At 48.3% G+C, this 26338-nt stretch overlaps 1 protein-coding gene and 1 long non-coding RNA gene across 22 annotated transcripts in view; one reads left to right on the top strand and one right to left on the bottom strand.

Moving 5' to 3' along the window:
• The first annotated feature begins 254 nt into the window (after window positions 1-254).
• Window positions 255-26338, top strand: part of ZMYND8 (zinc finger MYND-type containing 8) — a 140246-nt gene continuing 114162 nt past the window's right edge. For 5 of the 21 annotated variants that reach the window (XM_032350431.1, XM_032350430.1, XM_032350451.1 and 2 more), the window contains exons 1-3: window positions 256-376; window positions 996-1126; window positions 25484-25554. In XM_032350431.1, coding sequence (XP_032206322.1) covers window positions 302-376; window positions 996-1126; window positions 25484-25554 — 277 coding nt within the window. In that variant the 5' untranslated portion in view covers window positions 256-301. The other 16 variants (XM_032350427.1, XM_032350429.1, XM_032350437.1 and 13 more) reach the window with 13 other exon arrangements.
• LOC116594863 lies at window positions 10365-15399 on the bottom strand. Its single transcript, XR_004287450.1, has 3 exons — window positions 15219-15399; window positions 14695-14780; window positions 10365-12653 (listed from the first exon to the last, which is right to left on the bottom strand). It is a non-coding gene; the product is annotated as an uncharacterized LOC116594863 (long non-coding RNA).

Raw genomic sequence — 26338 nt, forward strand, 5'->3', positions numbered from 1 at the left:
GCTATTATTTATCCTGTCCCCAGGCTTAGCCCCATCGCTGGCTGTGGGGCTGGGGTTCCAGAGTGAACTGGTCAGACAGCATCTGGTCTCGGTGGTGCTGAGGGCCTCATTGGGGAGACCCAGAGCCAACAAGTCAATAAACAAGAGGAGCATGTGGTGTGATTGCTGATAACCTCCGTGCTCGGGACAGCAGCGTGATGTCATAGAGGGTGACTGCGGGGTGGGGCTGGGCATCTCCAGATAAAGACTCCCAGAGAAGCTCAAGGATCTCTCCAGATGAGCACGTCGGTAGCGGAAGTCCATGGAGAAACGTCCCCTGGTCAGGCTGAGATCCCGTGACCAGGCTGGCACTGGTCACAGGGGAAGTGCCCCAAAGGTAAGAACCTAATGAAAATGCCTCCAAGTCGCTTCTGGTTAATTACAAGGAGCGTGACTCCCAATGAAACGGGTCTCAAACCCTCAACCATCTCATCCCTAGCACTGAAAAAAGAAAACATTGGTGGGAAATAGAAAATAATTGCCTGAGTCAGACCCCGGCGTTCATGTCGGACTTCAAGTCCAGGTGGGGGCCATTAAGAACAGGAACAGGGGGTGCCCTTGTTTATCCAGTGGCTGATTCTCCAGAGCGTTATTCAGTAAGTCCGTCCTGTAGCTCTGTGTTCTCACAGGGTTCTCCGGGTTGGATTCCACACATCTCCCCAGACACCCTAGAAACTCCTTTTCTCCTGGGAATTCATTTATTCCCTTACTGTTTCAGGGCGATTTGCCAGCAAATGGTAGGGTATGGCAGGTGTTTAATGACTGCTGAAAACAACTGTGGTGAATTAAGTTCTCAAGGTCCCTTCTTCCCAGCGAGAAAACAACCAGCATGGCTGTTTTCACATTCCAAGGTCGTGTTTCTTGCTTTTTGAAGCTACATTTTGTTGTTTTGCTTCATTTCGGACCCATTTAAGCTTAACCATTCCTTCCCCTGCGCCCCCCCCCCCCCCTTTTAGTTGGTACCATGGAGAGAGCACAGGAAGGCAGATCTGGGCTCAAGACCCAGCACATGGAGAGAGAGAGAGAGAAAGGGAGACGGGAAGAGCACACAAGAGCTTCACCCTCTTACCACGTCATGGAGACTCTGGTGGGTTTGTATTCATTGGTTCTATAAACATTTATGTAGCGCCTAATAAGGACCAGGTGCTGTGCTGGCCTCTGGGCAGGGGGTCGATCCCCAAACCCAAAGACAAGTCTCTGCCCTTCTGTAGCTTCCAGTTTACTGCATAGTCACATCCGATAGAGAGTCAAGAAGGGCTTTCAGTAGGAGAATCCTGAAGACTGGGGACTTGGCTTACTGGCCCTTCCTTGAACCAATGGTCCTCAGTTTTCCGCCTCTGTAAAACGCATTCAGCCATCCTTGCTGCATAACTCACACGGGTTTGTGGTGAGGGCCTTAGAGATGGTGTCCAGAAAAATGGAGTGGGAGAGAGCTGCAGTCTTTAACTGACCTTAAGTGGCTAGTGCTGTTCAGTCCCTTACCCAGAGGCAGAAACAGACCGAGAGGGTTGAGTGGTCCTTCCACGAGGCTCAGGACTCCAAAACAGAAAGTTAGTTGAGTGCACACACTGCTTGCAGAGTGTAATGGGACCAGAGGGTCAGGAGTGCCCAATGAAACATGGGATATACTTAGACTAGAAAAACTGTGCATTTATTTGAAATTCAACTTTAAACATGAGCATCCTGTATTTTTTTTTTTAAGATATTTATTTATTTATTTGACAGAGAGAGAGAGAGATCACAAGCAGGCAGAGAGGCAGGCAGAGAGAGAGGAAGGGAATCAGGCTCCCTGCTGAGCAGAGAGCCCGACGCGGGGCTCGATCCCAGCACCCTGGGATCACAACCCGAGCCGAAGGCAGAGGCTTAACCCACTGAGCCACCCAGGCGCCCCTGTTGCTTCCTTTTGTAACCCGGGCCCCCCATCAGGCTCCAGGGTTCTGATGTCCTCATTAGAACTTGACTTTGCTCATGCTTTTACTTGAGAATTAGAGATCTGGTCATCCTCGGAGTTGACTCATGTGGCCATTTCCTGCTCAACATTCACCAAATTACTTTTAAGCACCTGCTATGTGCAGGACAGATACAGAATTGGGCAAAACAGACACTAAATAAGAAACCAATCAGGGAATTTGTACCCAGTTATTAAACATGTAGTAGGTATTAAACCACGATTGCCATAAGCACCATGAGGGAAACATACAGTAGGGTGACTGTGTCTGATTTATTGGGAAGCGGGTCCACAAAGCCTACCCTGAAGACATTAATTTTGTATTGGGATTTGAAGGATGAGTAGGAGTTACCTGATAACAACAGTGATCACCAAGTAGTGCCAAACAACGCTAAATAACCTTTTTTTGCTACAGGAACTAATTTAGTTCTGATGACCCTCTGGGAGGCGTTACCCACATTGTAAAGGCTCAGAGAGGTTAAGTTACTTGCACAAGGTCACACAGTGAAAGAATGGAAGTGTAAGGATTTGAACCCAGCCAGCCTGGCCTCAGATCCTTCCAAGCACTGGGAGCCCAGAGAGCAAGCAGCAGAAGGGAATCCCGCAGGCCTGCGAAAGCTTAGTGAAGAATTTGAGACTTTGGCCTGAGAACAATGGGAAACCTTTGAAGGGGTTTAGAGGTGGGGGTGGGGAGGGGGGTGTGTCCTGGCCCAAATTGAAATTTCAAAAGATCCCTCCGGCCGCTCAGGGTGGGGGATGGGATCCGCCTGGAGCCCGGGGGCTGGTGGGAGGCTGTTCCCTTCCTGCCCAGATAACAGATAATGGTGGCTCTGGAGCCGGCCCGCTGCTCTGCAGGATGGAGCTACGCGGCCGGAGTCGGCGATTCAAACAGCTCAGGTAGATCCCACAGAGCTCTGGGCTGGGAGGTGGGAGAGGGAGAGGTCAAGGGTGACATTCAAGTCTGGGGCTTCAGAACTGCACGGGAAGTGCCTGGGAGGGAGCTTGGTGGCCCAAGAGCTCCTGGGAGTTGGGTTTGGGTCAGACTGCCCTCGGTCTGAGATTCTTTGTCTCTGGTGTGTTTTTGTTGTTGTCGTTGTGGCTCTGTCAGTCCCTGATTGCCTTGGAGTTTCAGCCTGTTTCGGTCCCCATCTCTGTAATGGTAGCAGGTTCTTGGGATGTTAGAGGCCGAGAGGGCTTGGACTTCATTTTTCTTGCGAACATGTTGCTTTTCCAGATGAGCAGATGACCTCATCTTTCTGTGCTTCGGTTTCCTCATCTGCAAAATGAGGGCAGGAACACCTGGTTCGTAGAGCTGTCAGGACGATTCAGTTAATTAATACAGGAAGTGTGCTCAGAACAATGCCGGGCGCACAAAGGCCCCCGCTGGCGCCCGCCCCTCTTCTGAGGCCGAGATGCTGGTGCTGGTGCTGATGCTGATGGTGTCGTCATGACAATGAGGTTGGTGGAGGCAGGGGTGGCTGTAGGAGGAAGTTGAAGCCCATATAAGTCACTCCAGTCACTTAGCAAGTTTATGTTTGGTACCCAGTTTTAAGCAGACTATTTAAAAGGCATGTACAGGGACGCCTCGGTGGCTCCAAATGGTTGAGCCTCTGCCTTCGGGTCAGGTCATGATCCCAGGGTCCTGGGATCTAGTCCCACATTGGGACTCGGTGGGGAGCTTACTTCTCCCTCTACAGCCACTCCTCCTACTGGTGCTCCTCACCCACCGACAAATAAGTAGATAAAATCTTAAAAAAAAAAAAAAAGAAAAAAGTATGTACAGAAGCCCGAGGAATTACATTCACTCCAGTGAACAGACATTGATGAGACTCCCCAGTGCCAGGCCTGCTTTAGAGTCTGGGGTCATGCCAGGGAATATGAAAACGACAAGCTTCCCTGAAAAGCAAATGCAGCGCTGAGTTTCAGAATGTGCTAAGTGCTGGGAAGAAAAGGAAACCACTTTTGTGAGAGGATGTGATCCTAGGGGGCCTCGGAGAGGAGGTGACATTGGGTCCAGGATCCAAAGCAGAAAGGGCATGTGCAAAGGTCCGTAAGGGCTATGTTCTAGTTGGCAGGAGACAACTGGCACATTTTGAGAACCCTAAGGTAGGTCAAGGTGGCTGGAGTGCTGGGAACAATTGAAGGGGAGAATTAGCTTATTTATATTTCTACATATTGAAATATGTTGAAATTACTGGTATTTAACCTTTTAAATTCATGTACAAAGGACACCTGGGTGGCTCAGTCGGTTAAGCATCAGCCTTTGGCTCAGGTCACGATCCCACCCAGACTCCTAGGATTGACCCCCACATCGGGCTCCCTGCTCAGCGGGAAGCCTGCTTTTCCCTCTCCCACTCCCCCTGCTTGTATTCCCTCTCTGTCTGTCAAATAAATAAAAATCTTAAAAAATATATATATATATATATTCATGTACAAAATTATGACTACGATTCTACCTGATAGATTCAGCAAGAAGGGCCAAAGCCAAATTAGGGAATTAGGGCCACAGCCGATCTATGGAAGCTCTGTTATAGAAACTGCTTTGTGGAAGAAGAAAAAGAGTCTGTGAACAAATACTTATTGAGCAACTACTATGCCCCAGGCCTGTGCTGGCCCAGGGAGTACTGGTGAATGGGTACACAAAGTCCCTGCCTCTGTACACAGACACACAGTCAACAAAGGAATAAGGTGCTTACATATTGTGCTAAGTCCTAGGAAGTCAGTAACAGGCTGATGTCCCAGGAAACAGACAGGATTCGGTATCTGATGGGTGGTCAGGAAAGGCCCCTCGGAAGAGGTGACCTTTGCAATGATACCTGAGTCATGAGGGGAAGCCACCATGCGATCTAATTCGGTCCAGGTGGAGGAGACAGCCTGTGCTCAGGACCTGAGGTAGGAATAAGCCTGGAAACAAAGTGGTGGGGGAGGTTGGGGGAGGAGCTAAGGAAGGAGGCCAGCAGAGCGGGAGGGTGTGGGTCACCTGTGATGCATCGGAGGGCAGGAGAGCAGGAACCGGCCCCCACAGCACTCTGCAGGCCCGGTTCTGAAAAAACATTTTCTTCTGAAAGCGAGATTGCAAAGGGTTTCTGTAAAGGACCATAGCCATGTAGGCTTTGAGGGCCATGTCTGGTCTCTGTTGCAACTATTTGACCCTGGCCTTGTTACTGGAGTGTAGCCCTAGATAATAAATGAATACCTGTGCTGGTGTGCCTGGAAAACTTGACTTACGGACACTACAAAATTTGGAGTTCATTAATTTATGCATGCTCCAAATTACTTTTATGATTTTTTCAACCATTTTTTATAAGATTTTATTATTTGACAGAGAGAGATCGCAAGTAGGCAGAGAGGCAAGGCAGAGAGAGGGGGAAGCAGGCTCCCCACTGTGTAGAGAGCCTGATGCGGGACTCGATCCCAGGACCCTGAGATTATGACCCGAGCTGAAGGCAGAGGCTTTAACCCACTGAGCCACCCAGGTGCCCCTCTTATACCATTGTTATTATTATTATTTCTAAATTTTTATTTATTTATTTGCTTGTTTTTTAAGATTTCAAAATTTTATTTATTTGACAGACAGAGATCGCAAAAAGGCAGAGAGGCAGGCAGAGAGAGAGAGATGAAGAAGCAGGCTCCGTGTTCAGGGAGCCCGATGCAGGACTGGATCCCAGGATCCTGGGATCATGACCTGAGCTGAAGGCAGAGGCTTTAGCCCACTGAGCCACCCAGGTGCCCCTCTAAAACCATTTTTAAAGAGATTTTATTTTATTCATTTTTTAAAAAAAGATTTTATTTATTCATTTGAGAGAGAGAGAATGAGCAGGGGGAGGGGCAGAGGGAGAGGGAGAAGCAGACTCCCCACTGTGCAGGGAGCCATATGTGGAGCTCTATCCCAGGACCCTGAGATTGCTGCTGGAGCCCAAGGCAGAGGCTTAACCAACTGAGCCACCCAGGTGCCCCTAAATATTTTATTTTCAAGTAGTCTCTACACCCAACATGGGGGCTTGAACTGTCCTCCATCCCCAAGGTCAAGATTTGCATGCTTCACCAACTGAGCCAGCCCGGGTCCCTTTTTTTGACCATTTTAAAATGTGAGAACCCATTTTTAGCTTGAGGGCCAGAAGGTAACAGGTGGTTGGGCAGGTGATGTGGCCCGAAGGCTGGAGTTATGGACTCCTGTTCTGAAGTCATGGGAAGCCTTCGGAGGGTTTTGAGCAGGGATTGAAAGGTGGTGATTTAAAATGCAAAGGTATGGGGGTGCCTGGCTAGCCTAGTAGTGGGCATGCAACTCTCAATCTTGATCTTGACCCCCATGTTGGGGGTAGGGTTTACTTAAAAGAAAAAGAAAAGAAAATGGGAAGGTATGAAGGCATGATGCTAGAAAGTAGATGTAACCATGCAGAATGGAGCCGCCGTTTTGTGTCATTCGTTAAGCACTGAGTTCCCTTAATAGTCACGGTGCTGCCGAAGGGGACCCATGATCTGTAAGACACAGTTCTATACTCCCGGAGTTCATAACCTAACAGGAACGACTCAAGACCGAGATCCAAATGCAAGTTCAAGGTCAAAAGAGGGACCCCCCCCCCCAATAAAGTAGTAGTTGCATTGGAAAACAGCCAGGTGGCAGACAGGTGGCTGGAGTGGAGGGGGGAGGGTGTGGAATGGGTGGGAGTTGAGGGAGGGCGGGCGGAGGATTTGGGATTTTATCCTAAGTGAGTTGGGAAGGCCCTGGCAGGTATTTTAAAGCTGTGATGAAATATAAATGATACAAAATTTGCCATTTGAACCACCTTAAGGTATACAGGCCAGTGGCGTCAGGTACTTTCACAGTGTCGTACAGCCGTACAGCTGTTGTACAGCTGCTGACTTGACCCAGAGCTTCCTCATCACCCCAGAAGGGAAATCTCTACCCATTCTTTTTAGAACATTTTATTTATTCATTTATTCACGCAAGCTTGCAGGAGCAGGGGGAGGGCAGAGGGAGAGGGACAGGCAGACACCCCTCTGAATACGGAACACCATGCAGCGCAACACCCCAACACGGGGCTGGATCCCAGGACCCCAAGATCATGACCTGAGCTGAAGGGAGACGCTTAACCGGCTGAGCCACCCAGGTACCCCAAAATCTTAGTACCCATTAAGCAGTCACTCCTCATCCCTCCGTCTCCCCAGGTGCTGGTAACCTTCTGCCTTACGTCTCTATATCTCTATGGATTTGCCTATTCTGGTTGTCTATTCTGGACATTTCATAGAAATGGAATCCTAGATATGTGGCTTTTGTTGTCTGTCTTCCTAGACAAAGCATCATGATTTCAAGGTGCATTCATGTTCTTCTGTGTCAGTGTTTCATTCCTTTCTATGGCTGAATAATAGTGTTCCCTTGCGCGGAATACTTAGCCATCGGTTGATCCATTTATCCACTGATGGACAATGGTGTTGTTTTCATCTTTCGGCTATATCATGAATAGGGTGGCCCATGGAAGGCTTTGAACAGGCAGGTGATGTCTTGTTACCGGATCCCTCCGGCAGGAGACCAGTTAGAACAGGATTCAAAGCCTTGACTTAACTGTGATTCCCTGGGGGGGTAGAACATGTACTTCTGGGAACCAGGGCAGAATTCCCAGACATTTCTATGGTGAGGGATTGGGAGCTGCTAGGGACAGGCAGTCTTATAAATGGGATGGCGGCACCCATCAAAGGGATTAGGTGACTAGCAGATGAGTCGCCTTCAGAAAACACTGAGGCCCAGTGCCTAGGCTGGCCCATGGTTGGGACTGAGAGGGCTTTTTGGGGTGATTGATTCTGGGGACCGAACTGGGGAGCCGGGCGGAGGGGTCAGGCTGAGGGAGTCAAGAAGTTGGGTTTGCTTTGATCGGTGGGAGGTCCCAGCAGCCCCCATGCTGAGAAGCCCCCCCCACAGGCTGGGAGGGGTATGTGCTCTGCTGGTGTGGGAGGTCAGGAGCCTGAGAAAGCAGGAAAGACACTGGATAGGAGGTGCCACCTGGGTTTGTAGGGGGGCTGTTATCCCAGTAAGTGACACGTGGAGGAAGAATCATGGTGGGTCCTACTTGGGACACACTTTCCAGCTTCATTGAAAAATAGAGGGAGATGAGGGGGGAGAGTCAAGTATGGAGTCAGATAAAGAGGTCCTGATGGAGGGGAGTCAGGGTTGCATGAATTGATGGAGAATTGCTGAAGGATTCTCGGAAACAGCAGGAAAACTGATAGCATCCAACGTTTGTTTTGAAGTGCTTTGTTTGGCAGATGCATGGAAATGTAAAGGGTGGGGTATGGGAAGGTAAAGAACATTCTGGAATATTTTGAGTCTGAGTAGTAGAAGGATTGCAGATGGAATGGTGACCTTGTCCCTGACTTTACCTCCACGCTCAACTCCTCTGCACCTCATTTCATGGCGCCACACGTGGCCTTTTTTTGTGTCTCAGAAATAAGCAAGTTACCAAGCTCAGGCTTGCCTCAGGGCCTTTGTACCTGCTATTCCCACCACCAAGAAAGTTCTTAGCGCCTTTAGCTCAAATGTCACACCCTCACTAGAGCCCTTCTTACCTGTGTAAAGCAGACGCCCCCCACTTCCTATCCAGTCATTTCTCTCTACCCTCGCCCTGTTTTGTTTTTCTTCATAGCATCGATCTCAACTGGCTCTTTTGTCTCTTTCTCACGTACTCATTTAATTGCGCTTAACTTCTCCTCTGTTCAACCTACAGCTCCTTGAAAGCAGGAGCAAAGGACATAAGTCTGGTGCTTCCAGGTAGAGGAAGTGCTCCACACCTCCTTGTAGACTGCCTTGATCAGCAGCAAGAAAATGCGGGTCCAGGAGTTAGACACGAGATTTGGGGTTCAGGGAAGAGGTCAGACCCGGATACTAGATTTGGAATCTGTTGTGGCAGTAGACAAAATGGTTTCAAGGAAAGCAAAATCATCCAACATTTCTTTCTTTCTTTTTTTTTTTTTTTAAAGATTTTATTTATTTATTTGACAGGCAGAGATCACAAGTAGGCTGAGAGGCAGGCCAAGAGAGAGAAGGAGGAAGCAGGCTCCCTGCTGAGCAGAGAGCCCGATGCGGGGCTCGATCCCAGGACCCTGGGATCATGACCTGAGCCAAAGGCAGAGGCTTTAACCCACTGAGCCACCCAGGCGCCCCCATCCAACATTTCTTGAGCAGGTACTCCATGCCTGTGTTAAATCATCCCCACACTGTCTGATGCAGGACGAGAATCCCATTTCACAGACTTGGAAACTGAGGCACAAAAAAAGGAAAATAACTTGCTAAAGTTCCTTAGGGAGGAAGCTTGGACCCCTGTCCCTGCCCCTCCCCCAACAGGCTGGCTCTAGAGGCCACACAGACAGTCGGATGGCCTAGAGAGAGCAGATTCTGAAGGAAGAGAAGCTTCAGCATTTGGAGGTTCAGTCGCTGGGCAGGGCAGTGTTTTGGAACCTCTGACGTTTTCGACATCAGATGTTTGTTAGCATGAGATCGATGAACAGTGAACCTGAGACTAACCAGCCTGTTGACGTTGGTTCTTGGAAGTGAATGAGGACTTTTTTTTTCTTTTAAAAGATATTACTGTTCAAAAGAATTTATTTTAACCAGCTGCGTACAAATATGAAATGAACACGTTTTATGTGTTTTATGTAACTCATTATTAATGAGGGCACGTGTATGACCGTCCAGCTAATTCAAAGATGGAGTCAAAGCCGTCCTCATACAGGAAATGCTGACATGAACTTATGATGAATAGATGCAAAAATTAGCAAGACTCCCCAATATCCACAAGCCAATAATCAATTGCATTCCAGGGGCTAAATTTGCATGTCTGTGGATGGGAGCCTTTGCATTAGTATTAGCCTTCTGTCTGTGTCAGAGCTGTAAAAAGCCCAGAAACAATGAAAGGTGCAGGTGACCCAATGGGGATGCCTGGATGGGCCGCCCACTAATCTTTCTTTGGCAGGTCATAGTCTTCCAGAATTTTCCTAATATTAAGTTTACTGATTTATTTATTTATTTATTTATTTTTAAAGTCAAGTGTTTTTGTTTTTTGTTTTTAAGTTTTATTTATTTATTTGACAGATAGAGATCACAAGTAGGCAGAGAGGCAGGCAGAGAGAGGAGGAAGCAGGCTCCCTGCTGAGCAGGTAGCCCAATGCGGGGCTCGCTCCCAGGACCCTGGGATCGTGACCTGAGTTGAAGATGGATGCTTAGCCACTGAGCCACCCAGGCGCCCCTTTTTAAGATTTTTAAAAAGATTCAATTTATTAAAAAGAAATAAAAAAGATTCAATTTATTTAAGATTTTATTTTTTTATTTGACACAAATTGAGAGAGAGCGAGCGAGCGCGCGCGTGCGCACACGCACAAGCAGGGGGAGCTACAGAGGGAGAAGCAGGTTCCAGGTGGAGCAGGGAGCCCATGTGGGGCTCGATCCCAGGAACTCGGGATCGCACCTGAACTGAAGGCCAAGGCTTAACCGACTGAGCCATCCAGGCACCTGAGATGTTTTCTTAGTGGGAGGGGATATTGATAGTTCCTCAGCTTCCTCATCAAGGAAATGGGTTGATGAATATATGGTGAATATATGGAGCCCATCTTGCAGGTTTGGGAGGATAAGTGCTTGGAATAGCACTGGACATAAAGCTTGGAGCGTGCCAGCCAGTGGGGTTTATCCTTACCCTCCTTTGGAAATTTTGATGTTGAGAAAAGGAAGAAAAATGACTTGGAAGCCTCCAGAAATTTCCTTTTTAAGAGTCATCAGAGGGACGTGGTAAAAGCAACTGCATGAGTGCTCACTGTGTCTTGTGTGGCGACTCGTGCTTGACCACCTTGACGCAGTGGATTTCCGGGTGGGTATTATTATTGTTCCCATTGTACAGATGAGGAAATCAAGGCACAGAGAATTCTGTACCTCAAGCCAGGCGGGGCAGCTGGCTAGTACGGCAGCAAGATTCACACCCAGACATCAGAGAGTCTGATGCCAGCAGCGACGCACTCAGTCACTGCACGGTTCTGCTTCTTGATGTGGAAAGAGAAAAGGTTAACATGGAAGAAGATGGCTCTGAGGCAGGGGGGAGGCATCTGGGAGGGCGCGGGGAGGGGAAGACATAGTGATGGCAGAGGAGAAGGCAGGAAGGCAGATACGTGTAGGCCCAGGAGGAAACAGGGCTTGTATTAGGTGGCTTGGGGAGCAGGGAAGATGGTCTGGGGGAGGGGAAGTTGGAGAGTAACGGGGAAGGGCTGCAGGAGGGAGGGAATGGTTAGGCGGTGGGAAGAACAGATGGAGGAGGCTCAGGGTGGCGGGAGGAGAGGGAGCAGAGTGAGCCCTGGGAGCGCAGAAGAACGCAGTGGAGTCAGTGATCAGGAGCAGGGCACTGATCTGGTGGGCCATTTTTACCACTTGGGTGGGATCTACTGATGGGTTTTGAGCAGAGAAGGGATGAGGTCTGACTTCTTAGCAAAGGATTGCTTGCAGCCTGTGCATGTGTGTAAATACTCCAGTTTCTTCCCAGTCTAACTCCCCTGCCCTGTTCAGGTGGGAGACCAGGAGCGGGTGCTCAGGTGGGAGACCCGAGTGCTTCTGTCCAGGTGGGAGGTGGCGTTTAATTGAGCTCTGCCACTTGTAGGGCACAAAGGTGAAGAATTTCACACCAGGCTCTCCCTTCCTAAAGCTTTCCGTTTAGAGCAGGCTTTCTTATTAGCCTTGGCGTTAGGGATACTCAGGGCTGGCTAGTTCTCTGTTGTAGTGGGGCGAGGGGGGGAGCTGTCCTGTGTTTGTTAAAGTGTTTAGGACCCTCTAGATCCTAGTAGCAGCCCCCTTCCTCCAGATGGGACAGCCTAAAATGTCTCCTGACATTGCCACTGGTCTAGTGGGACAAAGAAACAAACAGGAAATAAACACGTGCTCCTCTTTACATAACGGTGATTGCTGGGGACAAAAAGAGCAGGTCAGGGGAGGTCCTGAATCATCGTCCTTCTGATTGTCCTTTTCTTCCTGCATCTCTTAAGTCTCTCCGCACCCACACTGAGGCCATCTGCCTGATGGTCATGTACCCCGCACCCCTCCCCTCCCCTCCACCTGCCCTTTCCGCCTCCCTCCATTTTTTGGATCCTACCAACCAGCCCCTCCTAGGAAGTTTAAAAAAAAAAAAAAAAAAAGCCTTCTGGAGGGCACCTCTTCTCCAAGGTAGGGACAAGTCCTAATTACGTCTTTGTGGCTGTAACAGGACTCGGTCAGTTCCATGCTCTGAAGGTGAGCCCTTCTGCCACCGTGCCTGAAGCCGGCCTCGGTTCCAATTGGCCAAAAAATAACAAAACAAAACAAGATATTTAAAACACTTCCCTGCCTCAGTCCCGCCCGTTTCACATAACGGACGGGCGGCCTGCTGCTAGCTCGAGGCAGATAACTCGGAGTGTGCTTATTTTCCTAGTCCGGGAGCGGGCTATCTTCGGGATGCAGCTTGCCGACGCGGTTCCTCCCGCTGCTCGGCTGGCTGCAGGCCAGCGGGAGTGGAGAGCCGTTTCAGCGAGGCCTCCTCGGCAGTAAGTTGCCTGGGGAAGGGAGCCGGGTCAGCCCTTCCTCTCCTTTGAGGCCAGCTTTATCACTGAGACACTCCGTCTGGCTTCCGTAAGCCTGATTCTGTCTCCTGATTCTCTCCATCCCCTGGGAATATGAAGAGAGACATGTTTTTAATCGCTTTTTATTAGTTCATTGCTTATTAATTTCCCTACCTCAGCACTGTGGACATTTTGGACAGCATTATTCCTTGTCGTGGGGTGTCTGTTCCTTGCTGTAGGATGTTTAGCAATGTTCCCTGCTCTCAACCCACCAGATGCCAATAGCACCTCTCCCCCCCAAGTGTGACAGCCCCCAAGTCTCCAGACATTGCCACATATCCCCTGGGGTGGGGGGCGGCTAACCCACCCCTAACTGAGAACCACTGATTTCCAGGAATATAAAAAACCTCATTTTAGAGATGGCAGAGTGCTTAACATCTTGCTGGAGGCTTGTAGGGAGAGAGGAGCTTTCTCTGGGCCTTAAATGAGTCTGAGCTGAAGGTCTCCTAGCTCCATCCTTCAGTACTTAAAACTTATTCTCAAAGGAGTCCATTTCCTCAAAGAAGACGCAGATCCTGCTGTTCTTGGGTAGATTTTTTTTTTTTAAAGATTTTATTTATTTATTTGACAGACAGAGATCACAAGTAGGCAGAGAGGCAGGCAGAGAGTGAGAGAGGGAAGCAGGCTCCCTGCTGAGCAGAGAGCCCGATGCGGGACTCGATCCCAGGACCCCGAGATCATGACCTGAGCCGAAGGCAGCGGCTTAACCCACTGAGCCACCCAGGCGCCCTCTTGGGTAGATTTTAGCCTTGTTTCTGCTCTGTTTGGCTCGGCTTCTCTTCTGTCCTTTTCCTTAGAGGAAGGTGAAGGTACCGAGTTTAGAGCTGTGGAGTCCTAACTGGGTTGGAAATCTGGTCTTGGGCACCTGCCAGCTGTGTGACCTTGTGCTTCTCACGTCACCTCTCTGGGCTGGGTTGTAAATCTCCCAACAATGCTCCGTACCTCATGGAGTCATCAGTGCAAAGCGATGATTTTTGCACTCTCCTGGGCCCAGGGCAAGCATGCCGGGGCTGTTGGGGCTACTTTGTGCAAGGGGGTGTTTGAGAAGGGCCACGGAATGATCTCTGGATGGAGGCTGGCAACGTTGGTTTATTTCTGGGCTATCAGGCACATTCCATCAAGCACAGGATTGGCCCTTAGTAGGCCTGCCCCAGGCTTCCTTTTCAATCCCTGTCCCTCCCAGGATTCCATCTGCCACCATACCTTTGTCTCTGTCCCCAGCCCAATCGCTGTCTTTCTGATAACCTCAGACTTACCCGAATGCCAATAGCATTCCTCAGACAGAGCAGAGCTGCCAGAGTAGTCGGCTGCTTCCTGCTCTTTGCCCCAGAAAACATTTCAAGTGATCAAGTGATCAGAGGGGGGTGGGGGAAGCGAGCCGGACGCTGCAGCTGCTTATGCAACAAGCTTTAATCCCAGGTTAAAATCCACCACGAGCACCAGTGGCATATTTCATTTCCTCGTTGGGTCGTGAAGCTGGTGGCACACGAGATCTGCCACAGACTCAGAGACACGTCTGTTCCCCCAAAAGCTGCACCCGCAGAGGTAGACAGTGTTCCCTAGGGGATGGTGGGGGAGGGCTGCTGCCCACGCCGCCAGGAGGGACAGCACACAGCACCGTCTGATTAGCTCCGGCCTCCACCTCTTGTCCCTGACTTGGTGTCCCTGTACTCTGTTCCACCCGCAGGAAGAGGGGGCCCCTCCCTTCTAGTGAGGCCCAGGCCTGTTGTCCTGACTGCTGGACCTTTGTCAGGCCTGGTGATGGAGGTGTCCCTCCCTGCATCTGGGCCTCTTCCAGTACACAACAGCAACAAAATCCCCTTCCTTTTCATAAAGCTGGGCCCTGCCCCTGCAGTACGTTCTGTGTGGGTTCCTGGCTTGTATTTGTTTGATATAAGATTCCCAGCCAGGAAGAATTTATGTGCACGAGGTGGGCATCTGTTGTCCATGTGGGGGGGGGGTGGGGGCAGGGAGAGCAGGCGATCAGCGCTACGTTTTCTTTGTGGGAACGAACGGTGTGGGACCAGAAAGCCCATGAGTCCTAATTTTAGGAGGAGAGGGGAGACTTTATTGGGCCATAGTTTTACCTCCTGGCATATGGCTGCGTCACCTCTGGAAGCTTTCTCCAGCCTCTGAAGAATGGTGTTTGTTTAGCTTCTGTTGCTCCAGCTTGCTTTTTAAAAAAAAAAAAAAAAAAAAAAAAATCTTGTTAATTAAGCACCTTGTCTTTGAGGGGGGAAAAAAAAAAGCAAGCAAGCAAGCATGGACATTTTTAAGATCCTTCTGCCTTTGCCTTTTCTTTCTCAGGGTACAGACCAACTACAAAGGCAGCTTTCGGGAGGAAACAGGCAAAGACCTCCTAATACTATTGAAATGGGTGGAATTATAAGTAGCTCCGAAAAACTAGTTAATATTTTACTGGGGAGCAGTGCCAGAGATGGGGGTGGGGGGCTGCCAAGAGTAGGTCTGTGTGTGTGAAGTCGCTATTCCATCTGCCTTAGGGGACGAAAAGAAGCCGTTCTCTGTGGAAATAAATTTAAGCAAGAATCCTTATAAAGCTCATGGGATTTGTCTGCCCACCGAGGGCCCAGTTCCCCAAGAACATACATACAGGGATGATTGTAGCAGGAAGGGCTAAGCTGTGGGTGTAGGCCTGGCTAATAATGGGGGTTCTTGTTCCCTCGCTAGGCTTGACATCTTTCTTTCTCCCTCTGGATTTAAATGGCTTCTCAGACCGAGAGGCACTGCCTGTGCCCTGGATTCAGAAGGTACACGCCTCCTTGGGAAGCAAAGGCGAGAGACAGCGGCTCGCTCGCTCTCTCTCTTTCTGCATCTGCCGGGAGAGCTGCAGCTGGTATTTTTCCACAGGCCTTTTTTGCGATCTCAGGGCCTAGTTTTTCCCAGCCAGGCCCAGAGTCCGAGAGAGGGTTAATAGGCAGGAAGCTGAAGGCATTGCAGACTAATACGGAAGTCAGATTTTTGTTTAACTGACAGGTTTAGCAGGCCTCCGTGGTGGGGGAGGGGGCCGGGAGGGGAAGGGAAGTTTGTAGATCTAGGCATGTGGCCTGCTAGGAGCGCATTGGGCTTTTCTTAGGGTAAGGACGGAGAGGGGGGCCCCCATTGGCATCCTGGCAGGGAGGCAGGAACCCATTTTGGTTTTCCTTTGAGTCCTGGGTGAGGGGGGGTGGTGAGAAGTTAGATTCTCCGCGGGCAAATGGCTCTCTGGCCTGCTTTTCCAGGAGGCGTTCTGACAATGACTATGCAAACTTGACCACTCTGCTCGCCCCCTTCTCCCCAGCAGCCCGAGTCCTCTGCTCTGAGAAGCCAGGGCTGCTCTGCAGCGATTTCCGGGGCTCGGCGGTCCTGTCTGTGTTCCCTCAGCTCCCCAGAGGCCTGCCTCAAACCCCTTTTTCTTAACCCCCGCTGGCTGTTTTCCTGGGGCTCCCCACTCCTCCGCTTCCCTCTGCCGTCCCCTGCCCCTCCCCCCTTCCGGGGTGGGGGGGAGAACGACTCTGTTGGATTGTTCTAGAAAAGGGCCAGGCTTCCTCCCAGCCAAGAGCCGCTTCTGTGGGGGCAGGTGAGGGTGAGCCCTTTCAGCTCACCCCAAAAACTCCCTTCCCAGTGGCATCCGGGCCTCAGGCTTTGCTGGAGCAGGTCAGGCTGGCTGCACTGGTTTGCCCGTGCCGGGAAATCGAGCCAGGGTGTGGGAGAAGTGCGTCTGGGGGCCCCTTTCCCAAGTTTTTCTTGCAGCAAAAGGCCTAGCTTAGCCTGTCTTTTTCTATGCACAGGATGGCTCTTGCTCACCAGAGCCTCACAAAGATAATCGCTCAGGAAGTGTTTCAGCCAATCCCGGGCGGCCTTACACTCCGATTTGCCGGGGCAGCCAATCGGGGATGAGCTTTTATTAGGCGGCCAGATCATCAAGCCGAAGTGCCAAACCCTTTTTCTGTGAGAACTAGGAGCCTGTCCTCCATGTTTTATAAGTATTGACATTACACAGTGTTAACAATGCATCCACAGAGGTAAGCTCGACTTTTTAACCATCTTTTCTCCCCCTCCCTCTGAGACATCCGAATTGTGGGCGAGCAGTGTGATTTCTCTGTGGCTGGCCGTGCCACACTCACCCCCACAGCACTTAGGTTAACTTGGAACTGTTTAGAGAGAATTTTTTTGCTTTCTTGGGTCACATGGCTAAGGAGCCATTAGCCATAGCTTGATTTTGCAAACTAGCAAAGGCCTGGCACACCTTTTCTTCACCAGGACATGGTGTTTCTGGAATAGTTTGAAGCTAGATCCTGGAATGCCAAAAAAGAAGCTTTTTTTTTTTTCTTTTTCTTTTTCTTCCTCTTCTCTCTCTTTCTCTCTTTCTCTCTCTGTCTCTCTCTCTCTGTCTCTCTCTCTCTCAGCAGTTCTCCCCCACCCCCCCCCTTGCACTATTGTCTTCTCCTGTGTCACATGCCTGCTGGGGGAAGAAAATGGAAGGTAAGCAAGCAGGCTCCTCTCCAAGGAGAGCTCATGGCAGACAGCAAAGCAGGCAAGTTTACCTCTCCAAAGAGGTTCTGGGAAGGCTGGAGTAAGTTCTGACAAGAGAGGACGTGTGTTTTAAAAAGAACCAAGCCCTCAGCAGAGCAGTGCTAAGGAGAGAGCCTGGCTCCTGGGGCCTAGGTGGGTGATGGTGTGTCTTCATGGTCTGTTCTCTCCCTGTAGGGCTGCTGCACTTCCAACTACATTGTTCAGCCTTTTTTCCTGACTTCTGTTGATACAGAGTGTTCTTCTGCAAGCCAGCCTACAGCCAGCAAATGTTTCTGAAAGTGTTTTCTAGGCTTTGGAGGAAGTTTTTGGAGTAGGGAATGGGGGTGGGGGGGCTGTGTGTAGAGGGGGAGGGAGCTTGGACAACATCCTGCAACAAATCTGTGAGGACTCTTTTTGAATTCCTCAGCTTTCTACTCTTGCATGATTTTCAATGAACTAATGCATCTTTTCTCCTTGTTTTCATTTTCTTTTCCCTCTTTTACATTGTATCCTCCTCTGCCCTCCTGGGTGATGGAGCGCAGAGGAAATAAAATCCTATCTGTGGCTCATGACGGCATTCCATATTCAGTTGTTGGGTTGTGGTGTTGTGTGTGTGTGTGTTTAATAATCCCATGTAACTGTTTAAAAAAAATTTCCTTTTTGATCAAGTCCCAAATCTGCCAGCCTGTTCTCTCTTCTTAACTGTGGAAAAATGAGACGGTTGCTTGAACATTTGTTGGGTAAGTAAAGCAATCCATTTCCTCTGTGACCATGTATAAAGAGTTTGGCGGACACTTGGGGTCTGTTTGTAACAGAGGGTCTTGGCTACAGCAATTGGTGGTGGTGGTGTGTGTGGGGGGCTTTCATTAGCAGGAACCAAATAAGGGCTTTTTAATAGTGTCTTGATTTTAGGTGACTGTTTGAATCCACTGTTTTTCCTGATAACCTGCTGCTAGGATTGAAGATCACACTTCCTGTTTACCCTCAGACAGGGGAGAAATGTTCAGTTCATTGTGACTTGACTGGAGACCTTTAATTGGGATTGTGTGGATGTTAGCTAGAACTCTGGGTAGGTGATCTGCTTGTGAAATGTAACGACAGTGCTTGTTCTTAGTGTCACAGAGCCTGAAACATGGGTGAGGGCAGAACCTGGTAGTGGTGCTGGTGTGTGGGGCCAGGGATGTCAGCACTCCCTTTTAGGGTCCTTGTAGTGTACAATCCCACCCACCACCAAACTTGGTTTGCTTTGGGACTCCTTGCACAACAGATTTGGCCTCTTCCCAAGCCTGACCCACACATCTGTATGCATGCTTGCCTTTACTTATGATTTATTTCTCACTTTTTACACTTCCCCTGATCTCTTAATGCTGTAGCTAGAACTTAAGAGTGGGGAAAAAAAAGTAGACGCTTGTTTAGTGTTAGGTTCGGAATTTGCCCAGAAGTTCACTACATAAATTTCCAGCCTGGAGACCAATCTAGCATGACTGTAAATGCTGGAAATACATTGAATTGTTGTTTTATGCCAACTTTATGGAGTCAGTAATCTGTTTTCCTTTAAGTTAGTGTCCAGGCACCCACCTTTTAGCATCAGTAGGAAAAAGGCTCATTTAATAACGAGAAATGCACCAGTTCTGAGTTAAGAGAAGTCAGTGCGAGGCCAGCTTTTCGAGTTAGGAAGTGCAGGCAGTTAATGATGTTGTGTACTTAGAACTGAACAGTGCTGCTACCCCACACAAGTCAGTCCAGACACTTAGCTATTTTCTTTGTTCTTATCTCCTGGCTGTAAATGGAAATTACATATTGAGGTTCTTGTGGCCTCCCTAGAAGCAGTATCTAATCACAAGATTCCTGGTTTGGTGCCTTCAACGTTTGCATAATGGTGTGTTTGTTGGGCTGGAAGGAAACCTAAGGGCAAGGCATTTGTCCTTTAAAAACTTGCATTAAAATGGCTCCCACAGGTTTGCAAAGCCAAGGTCTGTTTTCATATGTGCAGTCCCAGCAAGTTCCCAGCCCTGGACCAAGCTGGCCGCTTTCCTCTGGTACTGTGGCCACCACCAAGCATGAGTCTGTAAAAAGTTAATTGCTTCCAAAGTAGCTTATTTCCCAGTTTCACTAAGGGGGGGGGGGATGTTTGCATTGCAGCAGGACTAGGTAGGGACAGCAGTGCTGGCTTACAGAGCAGCCCAATGGGGCTCCTCTCTCCAGCCTTTGAACCAATAGACTTGGAGGAAAGGTTACAGATTGACAATTGGAGTGGCCAGACTGAGAAGGGGCCTTCTGGAAGTTTCTACCATCTTTGTTCCTTTTAGGAGAAGCCTCTCTGCCAAGCTGAAGAGTTTCCTACATTCCAGTCCCGGGGCATTCCCTCCCCACCGCCCACTGCCCACTCCCCACCACCCCCTTTTCCTTTTTTACATCAAGGTAGATTGATCTTCTGCCCCAGTTATAAATTTCAGAGGGAGGCACGGAACTTGGGCTGTTTCCCGTTTTCCTTCTGCCTCCTCAGTCCCTAAAGAGGATGCATCACAGCTGCAAGGAACAGACAGACAACACTGGAGCTTTTGATTCTTCTCTCTCTCTCTTTTTTTTTCCTTCAAGACCCTCCAGGATGGATTCACTTTTCTGCTTTGGGAAATTAAGTGGCATTCACGTGGGGGAGGGGGAGTAACTGCTTTTATTAGCTCCAGAAAATGGTCAGTGTTCTGTCTGTAACTAGGAATTAATTATATATAATCACTCAGTAAACTTTCTACAGAGTTTTTCTAATTGCTGCGCATGAACATAGTTCGCCTGTTGGAGCTGCGTCCAGTTACTTTTATAATTAACAGCTCAAAGATTTGAGTCAGAAAGAAAGAAACAATGGGGCCTCTTGGATTATAAATTAAGGATGAAAACAATGGCTTTTTCTCTTTCTTTCTTTTCTTTTCTTTTTTCTGTCCTGTAACCCCTTTTCTCTTAAACAAAACATTCCGGCTTTTCTTTCCCTGGGCGAACTGTCGGGGGAAGAACTTCTTCAGGTCTTAAATAGGAGAAGGGGGGAAAATGAGTCACGTTTTAAAAAGCGGGGATGACAGTGACCCAGAAAACCCTGGAGGCCAAGGTAGGTTTTTTAAAAAAGTCCAACCACTTCCAATGTGTGATCTCTTTGTTTCTTTTGCCTTCTTTCTCCTTCTCTCTCCTGTGGCAGAGGCAACAAACATTTGTCAGCCGCGAGGCCCCAGATCTGGCTTTGCCTCTGGTTGACCCTGGAAAGAAAGGTACATGCAAAAGGGGCCTGGCCACCCCACAGCAGAGACTTAGGAAGGGAGTCCGTTTAGAAGTCCTTTCTCCTTGATCTTAAATGCAAAACAAGTGAGGATTCACCCTTGGCTCCAGGTTGCTGAGGCTCTGCTGCCCTTCCCCCCACTCCCCACTCTCCTTACAGATAAACAAGCAGGCGGGAGCCATGTCAGCAGTGCGGCTGGCTTTGCTGTCAGCCTGTCCCTCCTCATCAAGATTACCTACCTACCGGCCGGCGAGGAGCCAACCTCCCGTCCTTGCCCCGGCACAGCCTTGGGCACCATGCCCTCCTTTCTCCCCTGGAGCTAAAAAGCAGTCACCTTGAAACTCCCCACTCAGCGCCAGAGTGGTGAGGCCAATTCTCAGACCTGTACCAGTAAATTACATTATCCACTGTGAGGCTGCTAGTTCGGCCTCTGAAAAGCGGGTTTTGCAAAACCCATTGTTAATTTTCAGGGCTCTGTTGGGGGTGGACAAAAATCTGATTTGTGAGTATCCCGTGCATTGGCTCAGCGAGTGTTTGACTGTTTTTTTTTCCTCCTCTGCAGACGCAGATTGTCTTTCCTTGAGGTTAACTGTCTTAGGACTGGCTGGGTGTTTGGTGGCCGTTTTCAGGCTTATAAACAGCCTTTTTCTTTTACCTTGGCCTCAGAACAGGGGTGCAGCCCTCTAGCTTGGTTTCTCAGATGGCTGCTGTCCCTGCCACACTTTGCTTTCACCTAGCTCCTTGTTGGTAGGGATGCAGAGCTGGTTTCTAATGTATCAAGAGGGGGGCATGGGCTTCCTCCCCCTCCCCAGCTTGCTCCCTTTAACATTTTTGCATTTGTGGAGACACCTGTCTTGCCTGCCTTTTAAGCCACAGGGCTGCAGAATTCCTAACCTCCCACCCACCTAATTTGAGGGCAAGGGGGCCCCCGTCTTCAGAGCCTCGTGTGGAAGGCTCAGGATCTAAAAGGAAAGGGTTTTCCTCAGGAACCTGTGACTTCACAAACTCCCCCTGTCATTGCAGATTTTTTTTTCCTTTTTTTTTTAAGCTTCTAAACGTTGGGTTGTTGGTGTCCTTTGGTTGAGCTTTTCCTAGTTCTGATATTTAGGAAGGTGGCTTTGAAACTGGCAGGGCTGCTTCCACAAGAGAGCCGCAGCTATTGAACAACCTGCTACCATTTTAGCTTCGATACAGGAATGAGGCAGTGTTGCCAGACGCCATTTTAAGAATCCTGCATAAATAGCTTAGCTCCCGATGACTCTGCCTGTTTTAGGTGAGTGTTACATAAAGCTGCTCTGCTAACCATTCCCTTCCCCCCACCCCCCCAATTTAAAAAAAAAAAATTAATTGCAGATTTAGGGAAGCATGGTTTTCTTATTTTGATGTTCACTCTTTTGTGATCTAGCAGAGGAAGATGTTGTGTCTTGGGGATTAAATATTTCTTACAGCCTGGACCAGTTTGGTATTTTGAATGAAAGTAAAAAGCTACAGGAAAAGTCCTTGCGAATGATGCATGATTCTTGGAATTGCTGTGGGATGAGAGCTTCCTCTGTAGAACTAGAGTCTTGTGCATGCTGGTTATATATTCTAGCTGGGTTGGATATTCTTGGTTAAAAGTCAAATAGTAGGGGCACTTGGGGAAAGGAAATGTCTGGGCATTGTGTATCCAGGCTTTTTTTTTTTCCTTCTTTTTTCTCTCCTGTCAAAACTAGATGGTTTTTTCTTTCTTTCTCTCTCTCTTCTGGAAAAGTGTTGAGGGGATGGCATTCCTGGGACTTACGGACCAGCCCTGAGTCCTCAGAATTAATAATCAGAGGGCTTAAAACATCTTGGAGGTGATGCACTTCTTCTGCAACTTTTAATTGCTCTTTTTCAATGTGTGCAGGTTAAGAAGCAAGCCTGGGTTTTCTTCCTCAGGCACTGGGGGACACATCTTTTATTCTTTCTGGGACCGGATGGGCAAGTCTTGGTTGTATTTGCAGACGCTGTTATTTCTTCTTTAATTGCCTGAAACGTATCAGTTTGTGAAATCCAGAGGCAAGTGACTTAGGGCAAATGTGAGTGCGAGAGGGGTGGCAGTGGGAACAGACCCTGTATACAACTAGTTGATGGTGTATTTTCCTATTGGGGTGAAAGGCTGTTGTTCGGTTTTCAGCTAATTTTACCCTTTTCTTTAGTGGGCCCCCAGCTCCCCAGTGGACCTTAAAAAAAAAAAAAAGTAAGGTCAGTTTGAAACAAGGGCTTGTTGTTCCATTGTTTTTGATTTAAATAATTGTAGTTGCTGGAAGCTAGCAGATAGGAAAGATGCTGTGTATTTTCTAAGACTTTAATGTGTTAATGACAAGAGTTCAAAGTCTTTTCTCCAGGTGCAGCTGCCTTTTCTTTTTAACAATTATTGTTATTTGACTTTTTTTTTCTTCCCTCCAAACGACTGAACAGTTTTTAACCTAAATTGACCATGATCTGTAGGTCATTCAGATAGGTACAGATCTTTTCTCACTACCACTTTTGATGTAATAGTCATAATTTTTTTCCCTTAATAACATACCAGTCCTTAACATTAAACCAGAAAAAAAAAAAAAAAACAACAAACAACAACCACCAGAAAAAACCTGAGATCAGTGGTGTAGAAAAAAGGAAGTCCCTTTAGATGTGGCTGTTCAGTATGACTCATTTTGCATTCTGGTCTTTGCTCTTGTAAGTGAAGTTTTTTTCCCTTTTAACGCAGAGACACTGCAATTTCCTTTAGTCAAATGCAAGTTATTGTGTGTGTGTGTGCGCGCGTGCATGTGTGTGCATGGGTTCCCTTTGAAAGGATGGCTTGCTGATTTGCGAGAAAAGATGGTTTTTTGAAATTGTGCTCGAAATCCTTGGCTGAAGCTGGTGGTGCTGTTGCTAAAGTTAGGTGATTATGGGGCCCACTTGTAATACTTGGAAAGATAAAACCGCTTCACTTTTCTCCCCTCTTTTCTGCAGCAGCAAATAGCCACCACCCAACTAGTTTGCATTTGGCTTCTCAGCAGCATCCCTGCCTGAAGGACTCCCTCTCCTCCTGGGCTCCCACAAGCCAGATAATTGTTCTTGGGAATGCAGTCCTCCATGATCAATACAGTACACCTTCGAATGTTTTCATCACTGCAGAAATCCTTCAGTTGGGTTTTAAGGGCTCTGTTCTGCCTGTTTTATCACTGTACCTTTGGATAGGATCCCAGATGAGCATTTTTCTCTGTCCCTCAGAATAAGGGTAGGTAGGAACTTTAGGATTTCACATATTTCAGAGAGGGAAGCAGAATTCTAATGGCTAGAAAGATCAAGGTTGCTATTTGTTCTTTTCAAGTTGACCATCTCCCCATCGCTGAGGGCTGCTTGATAGATGTGTATATTTTTTTATGAAAATGTATTTCCAGTCACCCCAGGCAAGAAACCATCAGCAAGTACTCATCTGGGCGGCGTGTGTGTTGCTGGCAGTGTGTGTTTCTGAGTTGAGAATGTCTCTGAAGTTGGAGTAAAAGTATTTTGTGCTAAAATCACCTTCCACAAATCACCTCGTAATATTGCATGTTAGCGAAGTGTTTAAATTTAAGAGTCTGCTTCTGATGGAAACCATTTGTGACAAAATGCCGGTTGTTTCTTTGGCGATTGGTGTCCCAGCTTTCTCCACGGACACAGTGTAAATGAAATTGTTAATAGGATTCCGTATCAGAGCGCTTAATGTGTTAATATTCCAATTTCAAACTCCCTTTCTTCTCTCTGCTGGGACTAGTTAAGTTTGAGGTGTGGAAGTTCTAATTTTATTCTGAGCTGTATTTCTTCCTTCCTTTCTGGTTCCCATCACGAGTCCTCTTGCCCTAGGTATGAGACATGGCTCTCTCCTAAAGCCATCTCCATCTGACCCTGAGGTTCCAGGCCTTTTTGGACTCCTCTTTTGTCTTGTCACAGTCTCAGACCACGGACCACAGAAGGGACATTCTAATCCTTCCTCTCTCGCTCAGCCCTCCCTCCAGTCCTGGCTCTGAGTCTTCCAAATGGAAAATTCCGGCCGTATCAATTGGTGATGCACCCATTTTCTTCATGGTGAATCACAGGCTGATGGAGTTGCCGCTACGAGTACTTTGCTCACATTCTTATCACTGCCATGTCAGCCTGAAGGCTTGGAAGGTTCCAGCACCTCAAAACATTTTGCACCTGTAAATAAGCAGAACTCTACTGGCTTGCCTGGAAGGTGTGTGTGTCGGGGGGTGGGGGAAGACACGTGAAGTGGTCTGTACTCTTACTCAAGGGGAGTTCCAGCTGAGAGAGTGAGAGAAGATTCTGGTGGACCTTCCCAGCCTAGGGGCCTGCTTCCTGCTACCCATCCCCCCAACCCCCATCTCTCAGCCTGTCTTTTAAATAATCCTTCCTCATTCCACTTTTGTGGTGGGGGATAATTAGTCACAGCTCAAGAGTGCTGAATGCTTTCTCTAAGCCATGCGTGCAACAGAGAGGAAACATCTAGAGGATGGGGGGTATGGACACCCCAAGCCTAATTCCTGGAATAAGTGGTTTGAATGAATGTTCTGAGACCAGGCCTTTTGCTTCTAACCTGGGCATATTCTCCTACTTTGCAGTTTAACCTATATATATATATGTATTTCCTGTTCTGCCTCATTGGGAGATTGTAAGAATTAGCCAGGAGGTCTGGGAAGTGCTCTCTGCCTTGCAGAATTCAGAGATCAGAACTTGGGGTACCCTGCGAACCACCTCCAACCTGAACCTGGTGTTAACAAGGGGTAACTTGTTTACTTGCCGTCTGGGTTCTCATTGGTGCACGGGGCAGATTGTAATTGTGTGTCTAAAAATGTGCTTTTTTTGCATCCCCCAACAGCATGACAACTGGAATAGTAATTTGACTTAAAAAAAGAACAACCTAGTGGTTTGAAGAACTCCTTTAGGAGTCTTAGCACATTGTTGAAAATCCAGTGTGGGCACCCCCCCCCCCCAGCCCTGCATAAGGATGGGGGATTGTCTTCAGTGTGGGTTTGTTTTTAGAACTTAACAGTGGCCCCCATGGGGCAAGTTCTCAGTCTACCTAAACGTGAACATAATTTGCTCTGTTTCAGCTTGGCCGAAGAGGAAATAAAAACTGAACAGGAGGTGGTAGAGGGCATGGATATCTCTACTCGCTCCAAAGGTGAGTAAAAATCTTGTATTATCTTATTCCTGAGCAGAGGAGGAAATTGGAATTTCTTTTTCTGGTTGTCGTCGTGCAGTGAAGTGTGGCTTCAGCTCCGTGGCTGTAACACTCCTCCGATTTTGAGAGGAACCTTTGATGGATGGGCCTAATTTGTGGAGAAATCCCTCTCCTTTTGATTTCCTTTCCCTGTGTGTCTGTGTAGGTCTCTGCCTGTTGGGGGTTGGTATGGGGATCGTCCCCTCAGTATATTTTACGTGTGTATCATGACCGAGGGGGAGGGTAGCTCGCTGCCTCTCTGCAGGGTCTCTCAGGAATTCACTACTTAAATAGAGAATGTTCTAGAAGCAACCGGAGTGTCCAGCTGCTGCTGGGTTTCTGATTTTAATAACAGGCCTCTTTGGAATCATGGAAGTGAAACAAAGTTGGCTCACTTCCTTGGAAAACGGTGGTCTTGGTTAGAGATACAGAGGAAATGTAGGACTTTCTGGAATGCTGGGGCCAGTGTTTGCATTTAGGACAAAAGTTAGCAAATCAGAGCAAACACGGATGTTTGTTTTAATTTGGAATCTAGACTCCTCAAAATCATCATCATCCTCTTTTTTTTTTTTTAAGATTTTTATTTATTTGACGGCAGAGATCACAAGCAGTCAGAGAGGCAGGCAGAGAGAGAGGGGGGTAAGCAGAGCTCTATGCTGGGCTCGATCCCAGGACCCTGAGATCATGACCTGAGCGGAAGGCATAGGCTTTAACCCACAGAGACACCCAGGGGCCTCTCCTCAAA

This window comes from Mustela erminea, chromosome 7, assembly GCF_009829155.1.
Source record: "Mustela erminea isolate mMusErm1 chromosome 7, mMusErm1.Pri, whole genome shotgun sequence".
Classification (NCBI taxonomy): Eukaryota; Metazoa; Chordata; class Mammalia; order Carnivora; family Mustelidae; genus Mustela; species Mustela erminea.